This window comes from Marmota flaviventris, chromosome 16 (assembly GCF_047511675.1).
Source record: "Marmota flaviventris isolate mMarFla1 chromosome 16, mMarFla1.hap1, whole genome shotgun sequence".
Lineage (NCBI taxonomy): Eukaryota > Metazoa > Chordata > Mammalia > Rodentia > Sciuridae > Marmota > Marmota flaviventris.
Genome location: NC_092513.1, coordinates 12,756,183 through 12,773,567, shown reverse-complemented (window position 1 = coordinate 12,773,567; position 17,385 = coordinate 12,756,183). Strand labels below are relative to the sequence as shown.

General features: G+C 39.5%; 1 protein-coding gene across 1 annotated transcript in view; it reads left to right on the top strand.

Annotated features, from left to right (window-relative positions):
• The first annotated feature begins 3,399 nt into the window (after positions 1–3,399).
• Positions 3,400–17,385, top strand: part of Serpinb11 (serpin family B member 11) — a 36,274-nt gene continuing 22,288 nt past the window's right edge. The window contains exon 1 of the mRNA XM_034636315.2: positions 3,400–3,484. Within this exon, the coding sequence (XP_034492206.2) occupies positions 3,422–3,484 (63 nt within the window). The 5' untranslated portion in view covers positions 3,400–3,421. The remainder of the gene's footprint in view (positions 3,485–17,385) is intronic.

Sequence of the window (17,385 nt, the reverse complement as noted above, 5' to 3'; positions counted from 1 at the left end):
TTTTTCCAGTACTGGGAATTGAACCTATGGGTGGCTTAATGCTGAACTACATCCCTAATCCTTTTTTAAAAGTTTCATTTTGGGACAGGATCATGCTAATTTGCCAAGGCTGGTCTCCAACTTGTGATCCTCCTGTCTCAGCCTCCTGGTTCTATGTGTGTATAACGAATGGGTATACAAGGTATTAAACACACACACACACCGAGAGAGAGAGAGAGAGAGAGAGAGAGAGAGAGAGAGAGAGAGAGAGAGAGAGAGAGAGATTAGGTTTTAAAAAGGGATGTAATTTCTGATACAACTTAAAACAGGGATGAACCCAAAACATTGTGCTAAGTGAAATGAGATGGAAACCAAAGGACCAATATTGTTTAATTCTACTTATGTGAGGGACCTAAAATAGTTGAACTCAGAGGGACAGAAAGCAGAAGAGGGTCACCAAGGTTGGGGCCAGGAGAATGGCGAAACCTTGTGTAATGGATTTTGGGTTTCAGTATGCGATGAGGCAAAAGTTCTGCAGGTGGACAGGGGTGACGGTGGCCCATGTACTTAATGTAGCTGAATTTGTATAGCCAAAAAAACAGTTAAAAGGGGAAACTTTATGTTATGTGTATTACTATAATATAAGAAATTTTGGGAAAAAAAATCCCTTTGGTGATTTATCAGCAGCCTCTGGGTAAGACCTTCTCTGTTCCTAACCGAATTTTCTGAAACATTTTTCTTTGTTGAGCTCTCTTCCTGGAAGTTCTGTCTTCATTCTCCTAAACACCCCTGGCTTTCTCTCCTCGGCTTTTCTCCACGGCCACCCATCCCAGCCGACATGATTCCCCAGGCATTGATCTTCCCTCCTTCATTCTCCACTGGTCCACTGGTCTGGTCCCTTTTGGAGGCTTCAGTTGGAGGCTCCATAGTCTATGTCTCTCAGCCTTGTCCCCTTCCCTTCCGTTTCTCCCACCTGTAAGTTCTATTCCTTTCTCTGCCATCTCCTGCTCCTTTAGTAAATCTCATCCCCTCTATTCATTTTGGATCAATCCTTAACATTTCAGATTGATACTTTACATTATGCCAACACATCCTCTGTGAAAAATTTATTCTTATTAAAAAAGGTACCTAGTTTCCATCAACCGGCTCTTCCCAGTGATAGCAGATTTCATAAGGCAGACAAGTTGGTCTCTATTGGTTAAAAGACAGTCTTCCAAACAACAATATTGGTTCTACTAAAATGTTCACAGAGCCACAGCTCAGAAGAGGTGGGAGCTAGGGTAACTTTTCTCTCTAGATTCACAGTATGATTCTACATGGTTAATTTTGCTTCTCTAAAAGTTATTTTTTTTAAAATTACCCAAATACCAGATGCTTGCTATAGTAAGCTAAAACAATTTAAAAATATATGTAGGAAAGTATGAGAGGAGAATTCTTACCATGTCCTCAATGAATGATCATGGAAAAACACGCTTGTTCTCATTCATCACATTAAAGATGAAGCAGCAATAAAAATCCAACTTTCATGTTTAAAAATTATTAACCAAAATCTAAATATATTTACTATGCATTTTCCATCATATACCAATAACAAGTGTAGTTTAATTCAAGCCTGATGAACTCTCTGAACTCTTGGAATAAAATTGTCAAGAGACACAAGAATATTCCATATCTTAAGTTTACCTACACAGTTTTAGTGCAGAGGAGAATAACAGGGTTGTTAATACAAGACTTTTGAATATAAAAGTATATTAAATTAGGAGAAAATTCTTTGGGGGAAGTGGAGTGGAAATATAATTTCAAGGTAAAAAGGAATGAGGTAAAATATCCAACTGTTTAACAGGTTTGTCATCTGTTTTTTAATACAGTGGGTATCACATGGTCATACTCTGCTGGATGCGTGTAACTGTTTTAATTTGAAACCGCAGCCTTTACAATTTGCCAGAAATGATGTCTTTTGAAATTATTTGGAGTATGGACAAAATTTTAGGTGTCATCTTAGAAATTTGCAAGGAGCATATCCTTTAAAAAAACAACAGCTACAGGTGCTGTTGAGCAGAGGATTTGGAGATCACCTTCCAGGAGCCAGCCTCTCCTTGGTGATGCTGGGAACTTGTAACTGCCACATGTTGCAGGCCCTGGGACCAGTCACAGTGTGGCTAGGGCTGCTGCAGACACCTAACAGCCCAAGACTTTCTGGCAAGGAAAGAAGTTTTGGTTTTTCCTCTTTTAGGCAAGAGTAAGGATGACAGGTTCCCTCCACACACCTGCCGGGGAACACACCCTGGGGTTCTTCAGAGAGGGAGGATCCCTGGAGGGAGCATGATGTCATACATTGATGGATGGGGGTGGATGATGCCATTTCATCTGATTGTGCAAAGGGACGTGGCCTTAATTTATACCTATCAAAGTCTGATGTTTATTGTTCTCCCAACCGTGTTTCTAAATCTTTAAAATTTAATTTATTTTTTTCAATTCCCTTTTATATTTACCTAAATGGTTTTATAGACTTTCTTTTCTCCCAAATTCTCTACTCATTCCATAACTTCATGACTTGAGTTGATGCCTTTGCCTCCTAGTTCATTAAAAAAAATATTCAGGACTTTGAATCCTTAACTGCACACTTCACATCTCGTCACTCTTCTTTCTTCTTTCTATTGTATTGTTCATATCTTCCATTTCTCAGCCACACTTCACCAGTTATAAAGCTTTCTAAATGGGTCTCCTTGTCTCTAATGGAGTCTTTCCCTGGCCTAAATTGGAAGATTCTTCGAATCTCAGACAAACCATTGCTTATAGCCACTCTATCCCAATGTGGTTCTCCGTTTGTCGTTCAAGTTTTGAAGGAGTCTAGACTCTTCCCCTCTGCCCTCTGGCTTTTTTCTCAAACATTTCGTGGTCCCCTTTTTCCTTACATTCACCAAGGGATTTCTGATGAAGGTTCTTCGTTTGTTATCTGCAAATACTCATGGGTTCTTGAGGCCAGAGTCAAAACAATTTCATAATAATACGAAGACATCATTTGCCTTTCAACTCTTATGATTTGTGCTGAAGGTGTGCGAGGGGCGGACAGCTCTGCTGATTTATTACACAGGAAGTGTTGGCTCCCAACTGGACTAGCTGTTGTGGGTTCTTCACTGCCAAACGTCCAGGACAGGAAAATGCCACTTTCTACTTCTGAGTGTCCTTGAAGGAGGTGTAAAATCTGAGCTTTATTAAAGCTCAACTTTTGTGTATACATTTTTTAATACTTTGTGTGATGAAATGAAAGATGAACATACAGCACCTTTTTACAACTTTGAAATACAGATGTGCAGGAAGTTGCCAAAACCTGTAGAAGGAGGTTCTCTGTTCTCTTCCACCAGTTTCCCCCCAAATAGTAACATTTTGCATAACTACAGCACAAGTAAAGAAGCCAGGCATTGGTGCTGGTGCAAGTCAAATGACTCTTGGGAAGAAGAGAGGATACTTCTTATTCAGAATTTCAAAGATGAATAGGAATTTGGTAAGTGGTAAGTCTGGGAGGGAGGTGCCTCACAGAGCAGGAAGAAAAGATGAAAGTTGTGGTTAGAGAAAAATAGATAATTCTGTTTCGTTAAAGAAAATGATTCCAATTTCTTAGAGCAAAATCAAAATACAGGAAGAGACACTCAAGTAGAAGATGAGATTGAAAGATTGGGAAGGAAAAATTGCCCAGTGACAAAGACCTTCTGAGTCATGCCGGAAAAAGCCTGAGGGTTTTTTATATGTTTTTTCCTTTGTTTTAGTTTTTATGCTGAGGTCCTGGGAGCTATTGAAGTGTTTGAAGCAGCAGGTAGCATGAATGCATTTATATTTCAGAATGATAACTGTGGATTTTTTGAAGATTGAAGGATTAACAGCAAGAAGCCCATTAGGAGGGTTTGTAGTAATCTATGGCAAGAAATTTGAAAGAAATATGATAGATGGAAAGATGGATAAGAAGAGAAATTCCAGAAATATGTAAGAAGGAAAAGTTTCAGGTCTTGGTTATTGACAGAGGTGGTAGAAGAAAGAGAGAAATTTGATGACTCACAAATTTCTGACTTAGGTGGCAGAATTTAATGATGGCACCATTTTGGCACACTCAGGTGGGAATATTTGAATTTGGCTTTCGAGGACACATCAAAGGTGCAGATGGCTGGTTTTACAGGTAGAGTCTGGTGATGTAATCCGATTTGGGTGTCGCTCATTCAGGAAGTTGTTAAAATAATGTGAATGTTGGAGGGAGGGCATGATATAATAATGGTGGTGGGGGGAAGGTTAAAAACTGAGATGAAGTCAGTGGTGGAAAGAGGAAAAGGAGCTGGAGTAGTTCACTGAGAAAGGTGAGAAGGGATGGGATACCAGGAGGGAGTGACACACATGTGAAATGGAAGACATGTCCAGTGCATTGGTGCCAGGCACTGTGGCCCAGGATTCCTTCACACTCGTCAGAATTAAGGGTCTTGAAGAACTTTTGTTTTTGTGCGTTTCTCTAATGATATTCATTGTATTAGAAATTTAAGCCAAAAACCCCCCTCCTTAAATATATAAATAATATCTTAACATTAAAGTAACAATGCAACCATTGCATGCTAATATAAATTTTTCATTCACGAACCTGTTTTCCAATTACCCCACCCCAAATAGTGGTAAAAGAGGCATTTATATTTTCATTTTTACAAATCTCTTTCAAGTCTGACAGTATAACTGATGTCTACCTAGATTTACATATCTACACACATATTTACTCTATTACTGTATGTTGTTTAGATCAAAGTACATGAAGAAACTCTGGTCTCACACAAACATGTATAATTGGAAAATATTTATAGGCAATTAACTGTGATATTGCATTTGGATACTACACCAAACCTCAAAACTGTTGGAACTGAGAAACTGCATCAAACTGGAGCCCCTAATGGGCAACGACAAGTGATGAAATGTTGAATTAGGAAAATAATTCAACTATATTGAAAAGAGACTTAAAGGAAGCATAACTATGTTGAAGTTCTGCATAACAGTAATAATCAATAGCAAATTCTTACTATTGACCTGCTATTCTATAGGCTTGAATTTATATTAGTGGATTAATTTGAGAATCACCTTGCTTAGAAACTGATATAAAAAAAGTGATATAAAAATGCCTAGAGTTTGTGGGAAAAGAAAACACAAAGCTGCCCTGGGCTGGGGGAACTGGTCTGCACAGAATTCTCCCTTGATGATGAGCTTACAAATCCAAAAAACTAAACCCTTGAGTGGCAATTTCCTTAGGCTATGAAATGTTGAATTAAGAAACAGAACAAACAAAAAAATCAGTGAACAAAACAGACAAAAGAGTCCACTCTCCAACAACTTTAGATAACCATATTTTTATTAAGATAATTAATAGAATTAGAGTTAATAAAATTTTGATTATGTAAGATTTATTTATTAAATACATAAAACATTATTGATGTCATGATTAAATAGTCATGATTGAAACTACAAGGAACCCCAAATCCTGGATAGCAGGGTGCATAGAGATGGATGATCATGAAAGAGAGGACTGAGGGAAAGAGGGAAGAGGAAGGTCAGCAGAAGGTAGCAGAACCTATTCACCGCTCTCCCTTATGAGAACCAGCAATGGTTGAGGGCAACGGTGCTTAGTTGCATGAAACTTCATATCTTTTACCCAGTAGATGGTCAAATCCAGAGCAGAGGTAAGTCAAGATGATCTATATCCCACAGCCAGAAAATTTCTGGGGCTTGTCCTTCTCATCCTCTTTTTAAAGCTATTGAATCCAGAGGAAATGCATTTTCTCGAAGAAAAATCTTTAAGCCAAAAGATTGAAAGGCTGGCCTAGGATAGTATAAGTTCATAGAATCTGAGTGTCCTGAAATTGTCCTGATCCTTTGAGTTTCAGGCAGGAAGAAGTTTGTCAGTTACTTCCTTTGAAATTTTCTAACAGCAGAAAGGGTTTAGGTTTGGGTGCAAGAAAAGCCAAAGGCCAAATGTTCTCTGTGATAAGTGGATTCTGATCCATAATGGGGAGGCATGGGAAAAATGGAGGAACTTTGATGGGGCAAAGGGACGGAGGGGTTGGGAGAGGGTATGGGGGTAGGAAAGATGTACAATCAGGACGTTGGCATTGATACAACCTACCAACCTTATTTAATTTTATGTGTATTCATGTGCATCTGTATGTAGTGTATATACGTTTCATTCTCTGCAAAAATTCATCAAGAACAGGTTTGAATATCCATCAGGATGTGAAGACAGAGCCGTTTTTTTACATCACCATAAGGAGATTTTATATTTCCTTATAACGACTTTGCTCTTCTTCTCCTTCCCACTGTCCCTAACCTCTGGCATCCATTAGTCTATTTTCTATTTCTATGATTTTGCCATGTCATCAACGTTATATAAATTGATGGATGGATCATTCCATATGTGGCCTTTCAGGTCGGGCATTTTCACCAAGCATTGTTTCCCCAAGGTTCATCTCAACTGTTGCAGGCACCAGTAATCTTTTCCTTTTATCACTTCATACTACTCCTTGTGCAGGGGCAGCAAAACTCCATCTTCATCTAATTAGGGTCCTGGTTGGGTCTGAGAATCAAATTGACATAAGACAGATGAACAGGAGAAAAGCATATGCATTTATCTACTGCAAGCTTTACCAGGCAGGGCAGCCCTCATAGAGAAACCAGGACCCAAAGAAGCAGGTCGAGGTAGTTACTGATATGTCGCATTGAGCAAAGAATGGTAGGTTGCAAAGAAGCAAAAGAAAAAAAACAAAAACAAAAAAACAAAAACCCCAAACCTGCAGAGGCTTAACAGAGTTGTTTTAACAGGGTCTGTACAGAGTTACTTTGGTTGCGGTGTCTCACCCTTGAGGTCAAGGATGCTATTGCTTTTTCTACAGGGCATCTGTCTTTTACATGAGAATTTCATCTCCTGCTTTTAAGAAAGAGCATGAGGGTCAGAATGGTCTTTTTGTTTCTACTCTTTTTCAAGTACCTTTAATGTAAAAGTCGATATGCCAGAGTGGTATACTTTTAGCTCCTTCCCATGGTCTTCCTTGCTACCAGGTAGCTACCTGGCTACCTAGTACCTCTCCAAGGAGGAGTTGAGTCTCAGGAGAAGCAAGCAAGCACATCCCTGGCTGGTTATTATTTGCAGAGCTACCAATGGCTCCCATGCCAGGAGCTCACCTGTGTTGTCAGAGGGGCTCCTGCTCCATTAGGAGAGGAGGGAGGAGCGAGCCTACCTGGATTGAGTTCTTTTGTAGGGAGGGCAGGGTGTGGGTCCCTCCTTCTGGTGGGTGAGAGGATATAAGACGCTCTGCTGCTGGGTGGTTCCTCCAGGGCAGGGGGCACAAGCCAGCTGGCTTTTTCTCTGCAGAGTCTGCCCTTGGCTGTTACTTGTGTGATTTCTGGGTCTCATATTTGTACTTAGCATCAGGATTGGGGAGAAACAAGTCCACCCCATCTTGTCTCTCTTTCACTTTCAAGTATTAAATATACAACAACATAAGAAGTTTTCTTTGCTTTTTTGGGTGTTAAAGTTTTAAATGAGAAAGAATACCCTCAAAATTTCCTACAGGGCTTGTTTGGTTGGACACAGGCAACTGTTGAAAGAAAGAAGGTTCAGATACCAAGGTAAGAGACCAAGTGGGTCTGGTGTGGAGACCAGGTATGAGCTGGCTCCAGGCTTAGCTCAGTCCCTAACCAACATTTTGCATTTAGTTAACCCTAAGTTTCCAGTTCTTCCTTCTGTAAGATGAGTAGTCTGCCCTAAATGAACTTTGGACTCCTTCAGCAAACTAGAATCCATTATTTTCCACTTTGCCAAGTGAGAAGGATAGGCCAGGATTCCTCCAGAAATTTCTCTTAGCAGTCAAGGCAATTAGGGTTGGGGAAGATGGGAAGGAGAGACCAGATTGGGTACATCCATGTGCACTGGAACCGCAATTGGATCATTTACTCATTAATAACTTATTTATTTGTTCGTTGTCACTAACAAATTGTATCCTTGCACACTTACTCAGTGCCAGTATTGCATCCTGTAAAAGAGTAAGAACAACCAATAAGACAGATTCACCCTTGGTGCTTCTAAGCCATTTTTTTCAGCAATATCTGCCAATACATTCCCATTAAATAATGTAAATAAGTAACTTGAGAGGCCAAGGCATTGAATGTGTTTAGGCTCAATGGGCAAGACATTGGCATTGACTCTGTAAATCTGCCCAGGAAATGTGGCACCATTGTTTCAACACCATGAATCCCAAGGCCTTGGCACTCCTTGGCCTCCTTGAGCAAGCTCCAGTTAATCTGCAAGCTTTTGTTCTCTAATAACTTGTGCAAACCTGAGCTACAAATGCCCTTGTCTTGTCTCTGTTCATTGTGCTGGGTAAATGGAAGAAGAAATTCTAGCTTGTCTCCTCCTTGTGAAGCAATCAGGTAGGCAACAGATCAATCTTCCAACACTGTGCCTGGGACAGTTACAGAATCTTGCAATTCCACACTTTGTAGATTTTGCTTGGTTAAGAGCACAGTGTCTCCTTTCAGAGGCTCTGGGCCTGGACTCTGCTGTGAGAAGCAGGTAATCAGACAGCCCTTGGTTCCAGAACCATAGGACTCGAAGGCAAAATAAGCAGTAAACCTGAATTCAATTACAGCGTACACTTCAAGGAGGGAAAATATAGTGTGGATAATGATCTAGCAAAACCACAGCAGCTAAAGTTCTTCAGGGGGTGTGGCCAGCCATGGCCCTGCATGGGGTCAGCTGTAGGCCTGAGAGAAGGGGCCAAGCAAGACAGAGAAGGGACATCAGAAAGGGTTGCATCAAACCTCCTAGACTTGCCACTGAGGAAAACCAGGCTGGGAGGGTTCCCCAAGACTGCCCCGGGGGAGGGAGTAGTGAAGTCTGAGGTGAACCAGACAGTGGAGGGACATGGACTCTACTCCCAGATCCCTGCTGGGGTCTGTGGTCTGTGGTCTGCTTCTCCTTTTCTCCTTCCTTTGGCTCCGGCATCTTCCTTTCCTGCTTGTCCCTCCTCACCCTCCCCACACCCCACGCCTCTTTATCCTCCACTTGGCACCCACCATGTTGGTTCTAGCACCTTCTACTCTTCTTTCCTTGGCATCCTATTTTTCTGTCCTCATCTTGATTAAATCAATACTCTGCCTAAATCTTATTTTATAGGTAGATATATTAAATATTTTATATTTATCTCTCTAAAATAAAAGAGCCCATTAATTAAATTACAGTACTTCTCTGTGTCACTGAAACTGGATCTGAATTCTGCCCCTCAAAGGAACCTATTTTTCCCCTAATCGGGACTCTCCCTCTTCCTTCTTTCCATTTCTCTTTCTCTTCTTTCCTTCCTTCCACCCTTCCCCTCTCTCTATGTCTTTCTCTGTTCTCTGGTTAAGACTCTATTGTATACAAATCTCAAGTAACAGAAACATGTCCTGCTATTTCCTGCTCTCGGCCCCACTGGGTACACAAGAAGAAGAGCTCAAACAACACCAGCACCTTTCTTTGGATAGGCCTTTATTTGACAGGCTGAATTCTGCCTCCCTCCCCATCCCACTAACACAAACACTGTGGAAGGCAGTCTTCAGGAGCATGGGAACAGAGAGTGGTGTGAGAATCGGGAGGAGGTAATGAATTTTTGAAAGACTGAGAAACTCAGGAAGCAAATTAGCCCTAATAAATTGAACCAGCAAGAATGTTCTAAAGCTCCAGGTTAGTGGCCTTCAGACGAGGGGCTTACTAGGGCTCACAGGAAGATCAGAGAGGCATGGTTTGGGCACTCTGGACTTTCCATTTCAGTCCAGACCCAGCCTCCCACTATTCAAGCCAAGATGTGGACAAAAAGCAGCTGAGCAGAGACTGTACAGAAGCTTCAGGGTTTGAAGGTGGCAGGAGTGTTTCCTGGGACATTGGCAGCTGTGGGGAAAGAGCTCAGCTTCAGCACACTTGATATAGATGCCGTATCAAAGTTCAAACTGCAGATGGAGATTTAGAATTTTCTGTATTCATGAGTGATAATGTTTCTCTAGTACTCTCTTTATAATTTATTCATTTTTGTAACAACAGCATCAGGTGTCTTCTGGACCCATAGGAAAGCAGGATTTGCAAAGTTGGCATAAGCTCAGTTGGTCCTGATGGCCCAGCTCACCAATTCCCACATGATCTCTACAGAAAAGAGCCCCTGGCAGGGACTTACTGAATTCCCCCGCTGTATGCACCGTGCTAGACCAGTACCCATTATGTAGGAGGTGCTCAGTAAGTGTTGGTAGAACACCCAGCTAAGGCTTTGGATGAGTTCCTAGTGAGGAAGAATTAGAAATGGTCACTATAAGTATCACTCTTCCTTTGTTGTGAAGAGTTCAGTTCACCCACTAAACATGCTCATTCCTCAGGGTGGGATCAGCTAATCCTTGTCTTCCCAGTTGAAGGATAGTATAAGTACTTATCTGAACTGGGTGCACCCCTCCTGGTGCCTGCAGCTGAGATCCTGATAGAACAGTGAAACGCAGTCAGCATGCCTTCACCAGCAGGACTGCCTTCTGCAGAATCACACTTTCCATTTCACAGACCTGGACATTACAGGGAGGAGAAGGAAAATAAAATATTATCTTTTCTTGAACAGCTTTTAATTTACTTGGTGTAAATTATAGGTGTTGTGCCCTTGAAGGGGAAATGGGAACCCTGGCCCTTCTTCTGTCTTTGGTTTCTGGCTGTCATGAGGTGAGCAGGTTGCTCTACTGCATGCCTTCTGCCATGATATACTGCCTCACCAGAGGTCAAAAGCATCAGGGCCTACTGATTATGGACTAGAATCTCTGGGCTGTGAGCCAAAGTGAACATTTCTTCTTTTAAAGTTGATTATCTCAGATATTTTGTTATAGTAACAGAAAGCTGACCAACACATTGTTTATAACAAAAAACATCACAAAACAAAGCGTGTTTAACACAACAACCATTTTATTCACTTCCAATTCTGTGGGTCAAGAATTCAGGCATCACAGTGGGAGGGCCTTGTTTCTGTTCCATATGATATCTGATGAGGTTGGGAAGTCCAAGAAGACTCCTTCACTCACATGTCTGGGCCATGGATCTCTCTGTTAGCACGGTTGTTTCTATTGCCAGGCCTCATCCTTTCTAGTGGACAATCCAAGGGGTCTCTTCACATCTCTTCACATGATCTCTCCAGGAACGTAGTCGAGTGGGATTTTTACATAGTGGCTATAGGCTCCTAAGAGCATGAGTTGAAGTCATTAGGTTTACTTAAAACGTAGGGCTGAAACAAGTTCATCATCATCATTTTTTAAATTAGTAGATTATTTTTGATAGTTGTTTTAGATTTATAGAAAAATGGAGCAGAAAAAACACAGGCAGCTCCCCCTAGACTCTGTCTCCCACTCACCACCGTATCTGCTCCTTTTAACAAGATCTTGTATTAATGTGGTACTTTTGTTACATTTGATGGACCAACATGGATATATCATTAATTAATTCCATAGTTTACATTAGGTTTCACTCTTTGTATTGCAGTTTTATGTGCTTTAACAAATGCACAACGTCATGTATTCACCATTACAGTGTCACATAGAAAACTCCCATGGCTTCAAAAGTCCCCTGTACTCCACCTGTCCAACCCTTCCCAATCCCCTTCCATTCCCTGAGGTCCTAGAAACCACTTGTCTTTTACTGGCTCCATAGTTTTGTCCTGCATGTAGCTTTCTCAGAGTGACTTTACTTAACAAGATACATTTAGGTTTTTCTATGTCTTTTCATAGTTTGACAGCTCACTGATTTTAGTGCTGATTAATATTCCACTGTGGGGATGTCTCACAGTTTGTTTATCTGTCTGCAAATTAAAGGACATTTTCAGTGCTTCCAATTATTGACCATTATGAAAAATCTTCCGTAAACGTGTGTGCAGGTGTTTGTATGCACATAAGTTTTCTATTCATTTAGGAAAAGAAATTGGGAATATGATTTTTGGGTTGAATGATAAGACTGTATTTAGTTTTGTTATGAAGTTGCCAAACTGTCCTCCAAAGTGACAGATGCAGTGTGAATTCCTGGCACAGTGACTGAGAGTTCTTGTTGCTCCATATGCTCAGCAGCATTTGACATTGTCAGTGCTTTGAATTTTAGCCATTCTACTAGATGGGTATCTTATCAGTATCTTAATTTGCAATTTTGTCGTGATGTGTGATGCTAAGTATCTTTTAATGTGCTTATTTGCCATTTATATATTTTCTTTGGTAGAGTGTCCAGACTTTTTGCCCACTTTTTAATTGAGTTGTTTGTTTTCTTATTATTGAATTTTAAGAGTTCTTTGTATATGTTGGCTACAAATCCTTTATTAGATGAGTGTTTTGCAAATATTTTTTTTCCTAGTCTGTGGGATCACCTGCTTGTTCTCTGAACAGTGTCTTTTGTAGCATAGAAGTTTCTGATTCTAATTAAGCCTACCATCATTTTTTTTTCTTTCTTAGATCATGCTTTTGGTGTTGAGTCTAAAAATCTCATCATGAAACCAGAAGTTGCATAGATTTTCTCCTAGGTTTTCTCTAGAAATTTTACAACTTTGCATTTTAAGTTAAGACTATGATTAATTTTGAGTAATTTTTATTTAAAGTGTAGGGTTAGTATGTAGAATGATTTTTTTGGTATGGAGCATAATTTGTTAAGAAGAATATCCATTCTCCATTTGAGCTGCCTCGTTCCTTTGTTAAAGATCTGTGGACTCTACTGGTGTAGATCTACTTCTGGGCTCTTTTTTCTACCCCATTGATTCATTTGCCCTTTCTCTCATCAATAATATATTGTATGGATTACTATAGCTGTACGGTCAATTGTAAAGTTGAGTATCAGTTCTCTACCAATAAAGACTAATATTTTCCTTTAATATTGGTTATTTTGGGACTTTTGTTTTTCCATACAAATTTTAGAATCAGATTGCAGATATACACAATGTAATTTTCTGGAATTTTGTTGTGTATGTATTGAATCTGTAGATCAAACTGGAAAGAACTAACATTTTAATATCATTGACTATTTTAAACCAAGAACATGAAATATCTCTCCATTTATTTTGATCATTTTTGAGTCCTCTCATCACAATTTTGCAGTATTCCTTGTCTTTGCTTGATTTACACATATTTTTGTGGCTAATATAAACAGTTCTATATTTTAAATTTTGAATTCCATGTGTTCATTTTTTTTGTATATAAGAAAGCAATGAATTTTGCATATTAATAAAACTTGATTTTTGGTGTATTTTAATACTAAAATCAGTCAACAGGGGAGTAGACTACACAAAGTGTGAATATTGAGAAGTTCTTTGGGGACCACCAATATAAGAGGCCACCATGGAAAAATGGAGAAACTGTGACTGGGCAAAGGGGAGGTAGGGGAGTGAAGGGTTATGGGTCAGGAGAGATGGTAGAATGAGATGAACATCATTACCCTAGGTACATGTATGACTGCACATATCCAATTGTGTACAATGAATCAAAATGCATTCTGCTGTCATACATACCTAATTAGAATAAATTAATTAATTAAAATTTAAAAAGAGGCCACTATGTCAGAAAAGTAATTTATATGCATGAAACTATTATAGAACCACAGGAACCTACTTCTGTTCATGGCTGTGGTGATGAGGAAGTTCTACAAGAAATATTGGAAGTCATCTTTAGTGTGGGCAGAGGGAGGTGTTGTAAAGTTCATAAAGCTCCTTGAAGGTGTCATTAAGGCGTGGTAACTTTCTCTTAGTTTATAAACTCTGTCCACCCCCAAACTATTATTATAGTATTTTAAAAACAACTGTAAGCTTAACACCACTTGAAAATGTCTTTTAAAATAATTATTTTGAAAAGGAAGACTACAGTAGAAAGATTGGTCAACTTCATTTCAAGCCTTATTTACAGACGTGGTCAAGACCGTGGTGTTGGCAGAATGAAGCAGAATGGAAAACGCAGAATAGAGCCACAGGGATATGCTCAGCAGATTAGTGACAGAGGTACAAAAGCAACTCATGGAGGAAGGATGGCTTTTCTAACCCATGGGGCCGGAGGAGTCGGAATCTATAGGAAAATAAGCAAATGGTCTTCCCTAAAACTCAGTGCACCAACAAACACACCAACAGTGAAAACTTGATCTAAACTTCACACCTCATTCACGATGAACTCAAAATGGACCACAGACTTAGGTGCAAATATAAAACTATCAAACTTTCATCAACAAAAAGATAGGAAAAGATCTTTGGGAACTAAGGCTAGGCAAAGAATTCTTAGGCTTGACACCAAAAACTTGAGGGATGGAAGAAAAAATTGATAAATTGGACCATACCAAAATTAAAAGCCTTTTCTATGTAGAAGACCTTGAGCAGAAGATAAAACTACAGGGTATCTGACAAAGGACAAGTCATAAAGAATATTGAAAGTCTTCTAAAATATCAACATCATGCAATAATTCAATTAGCAAATGACTCAAAAAGTCATGAAGAGACATTTCAGCAAAGAAGTTGTGAAAAATAGCAAATAATCACATGAAAAATTTCATTATCTATTAGGGATTCAAACGAAAACTACAGTTAGCTATCCCTACTCACCCATCAAAATGGCAAAAATTTAAGCATAGTGACAGTCCCAAATGCTAGGCAAGGATATGAACTGTGTCACTTGCTCATTAGTGGTGGAATACAAAATGGTACAGGTATTCTTAGAAAAGGATTTGGCAGTTTCTTAAAAAAAATTCAATGACCATATGACCCATCTTCATTTGTAAGACCCACAAAGTGTAGACAACCCAGATATCATTCAGTCAGAAAATGGTTAAATATTCTGTGCTCTATCCATACTATGGGATAACACTCAGACTTAAAAAGGGATGCAATAATATATGCAGCAACCTGGATGCATTTCCAGAAAATCATGGTCAGGGAAAAAGAAGCCAAACCCCAGAGGTTACATACAGCACAATTCTATTTATTTGACATTATTGAAATGACAAAGTTAAAAGAATGGAAATCAGATTGATTCAGATTGATTAGTGGATGCCAGGCTCTAAGAAGGTAGGGTGGAGGAGTGGGAGTGGCTACCAGAGGGTGGAAGAGGAAATATTTTGTCTCTTGACTTTGTTAATGTCAATATCCTGGTTGAGAGTTGTAAAATAACTTTATGAGATGCTACCCTTGAGAAACACACAGGAGTACACAGGATCACTGTATTATGTCTTATAAACCTATGAGTGAATCCACAATTATCTTAAAATAAAAAGTTTGATTTAAAATAGAACACTATTGTTGATGTATTCTTTACATATAGTGAAATGCTCAAACACGTCAGGTCATTCTGGACCCAGGGAAGCCATACTCCTGTCAAGAAATGAGGCATTTCTGTTGTTCCAGAAAGTTCCTTTTCATCCTTTCTTAGCCAATCCTCCCCAAAGATAACTATTCATGAATTGTTATTTTATGATGGTTTTGCTAAAAAGTTTGTGTCTTTTTTTGTAACTCAGTGTGATGCATTTGAGCTTCATCTGTACTGTGTGTGTTTGTGTTTTGTCCTTTTTTGAGGCTGAGTAGTGCTTCACCACATGGTGCAATGTGGTTTCTTCATGGTTTTTCCTCTTGGTGGGCACCCAGGGTGGCTCTTATGTTTAGAGTTCTACTGATGTTCTTCTAAAAGACTTATAGTGGGCATAATTTCAATTGTCTTAGAGAAGTGCTTTGGAGGTATTTCTAGATCTTAGGGTAAATACATATCAAACCTTGTAGGAGAGTTCTGGTTGCTCCACAACCCTGTCAGTTTGGGTTGGTCACTGTGTCACTGGCTTTTTATCATGGGTGTGATGTTATGTGTCCCTGTGGTTTTAGTTCAAGGTACTCTAATGACTAATGGCATTGAGCACCCTGTGTGCTTATTGGCCATCCACGTGTTCTTCAGTGAATTTCCTGTACAAGATATTTGCCTATTTCTGTATCTGTAACTTTTTGAGTTGCATTTTTTTTGTATATTCTGCACACAAATACCATTTTTAAATCTGCATTGTGAATATCTTCTTCCAGTCTATGGCTTGTTTACTTCTTAAAAAATTTTTTTTAGATGTTGATGGACCTTTATTTTATTCATTTATTTATATGCAGTGCTGAGAATTGAACCCAGAGCCTCGCACATGCTAGGCAAGTGCTCTACCACTGAGCCAAAACCCCAGCCCCTTGTTTACTTCTTAATAGAGTTTATTGATGAACTTTACAGCCTATTTTTATGTGCTTAGTTCTCTTTCAGTTTATCTTTTAGTAGGGGGTCCCTCTTGACTTGCCTGAGAAAAATTTCCAAGTGTAAAGACGAGGTAAGGAGGCCCACTTGAGACTGGAAGCATCCACCCTTCAGGGACATAGAAAGGTTCCTTATTGTTAAAGGGCTCTCTCTCTCTTCATTCTGGAAAATATAACAATGACATTGTTGATTATTTTTCTTGGATATGTGCCTTACACATTTTCTTTCTTTTTTTTTTCACATATAGTTCTTTGTCAAAGGCTTGTCTGACTGAATGGAAAGTGCTCTAGGTATTTAAAAAAATTATTAGTTTTATATCATATGACTTACTTTAAAAGAATTGCCTTATGCATGGGAAAGTAAAAGTTGAAGTGTTTCATTGAGAAAGTCCTGTTTTTATTTTAATTTAATTTAATTTAATTTTATTTTTTTATGTCTTGCCAGTAAATGATGAAACTTTTGCAAAAAATGGAAGTGGGTTGTGGAGATCACAATCCAAGAATCTGGAGGCCTGAGAGGTGTCGACTTTGCAAGCCACAGCAAAATACCCTTGAAAGTGTCATTCTCACTTTAAATTACTAATAAAGTGTGGCTCCAGCCCACAGCACCTGTGGAGCCCTCCTGGACCCATGGGGACGAAAGCCAATAGAGAACTGCTTTCCCTGTTTTCCTCCTGGGTGGAAAGCAAGGTTCCTTGGAAGGTCTGAAGGCCCAGGTGCCAGAGCCTAACTTAAGCACAATCATGGCAGTAGCCTTCCCTCCTTCCCTGTTCCACCTCTTTCTCTCCTACTTCTATTCCTTATGATCATGTTCCAAATACATGACCCGAATGTAAGACTCTGTCTATGGGTCTTCTTCCAAGGAATCCAGGTTAGGACCTTAGGGGAGGAGGAGTGAATGGGAGGGTAAACAGAGGCAAGAGTGCTGGGCCAAGGTACATCCTCCCACCTGGGAAGAAGTAAGTGCCTCTCCAATAGGGACAACAGAGACAGGATCCTGACCAAGGACATAAAGAGTCTCTTTAATCAGCCTGATACTTACGTAGAAAGAAAGTTAAGAAATTTATGTCTCTTCTTATGGGATTTCAGGAAAGATGAAAACAAAATCAGGAGG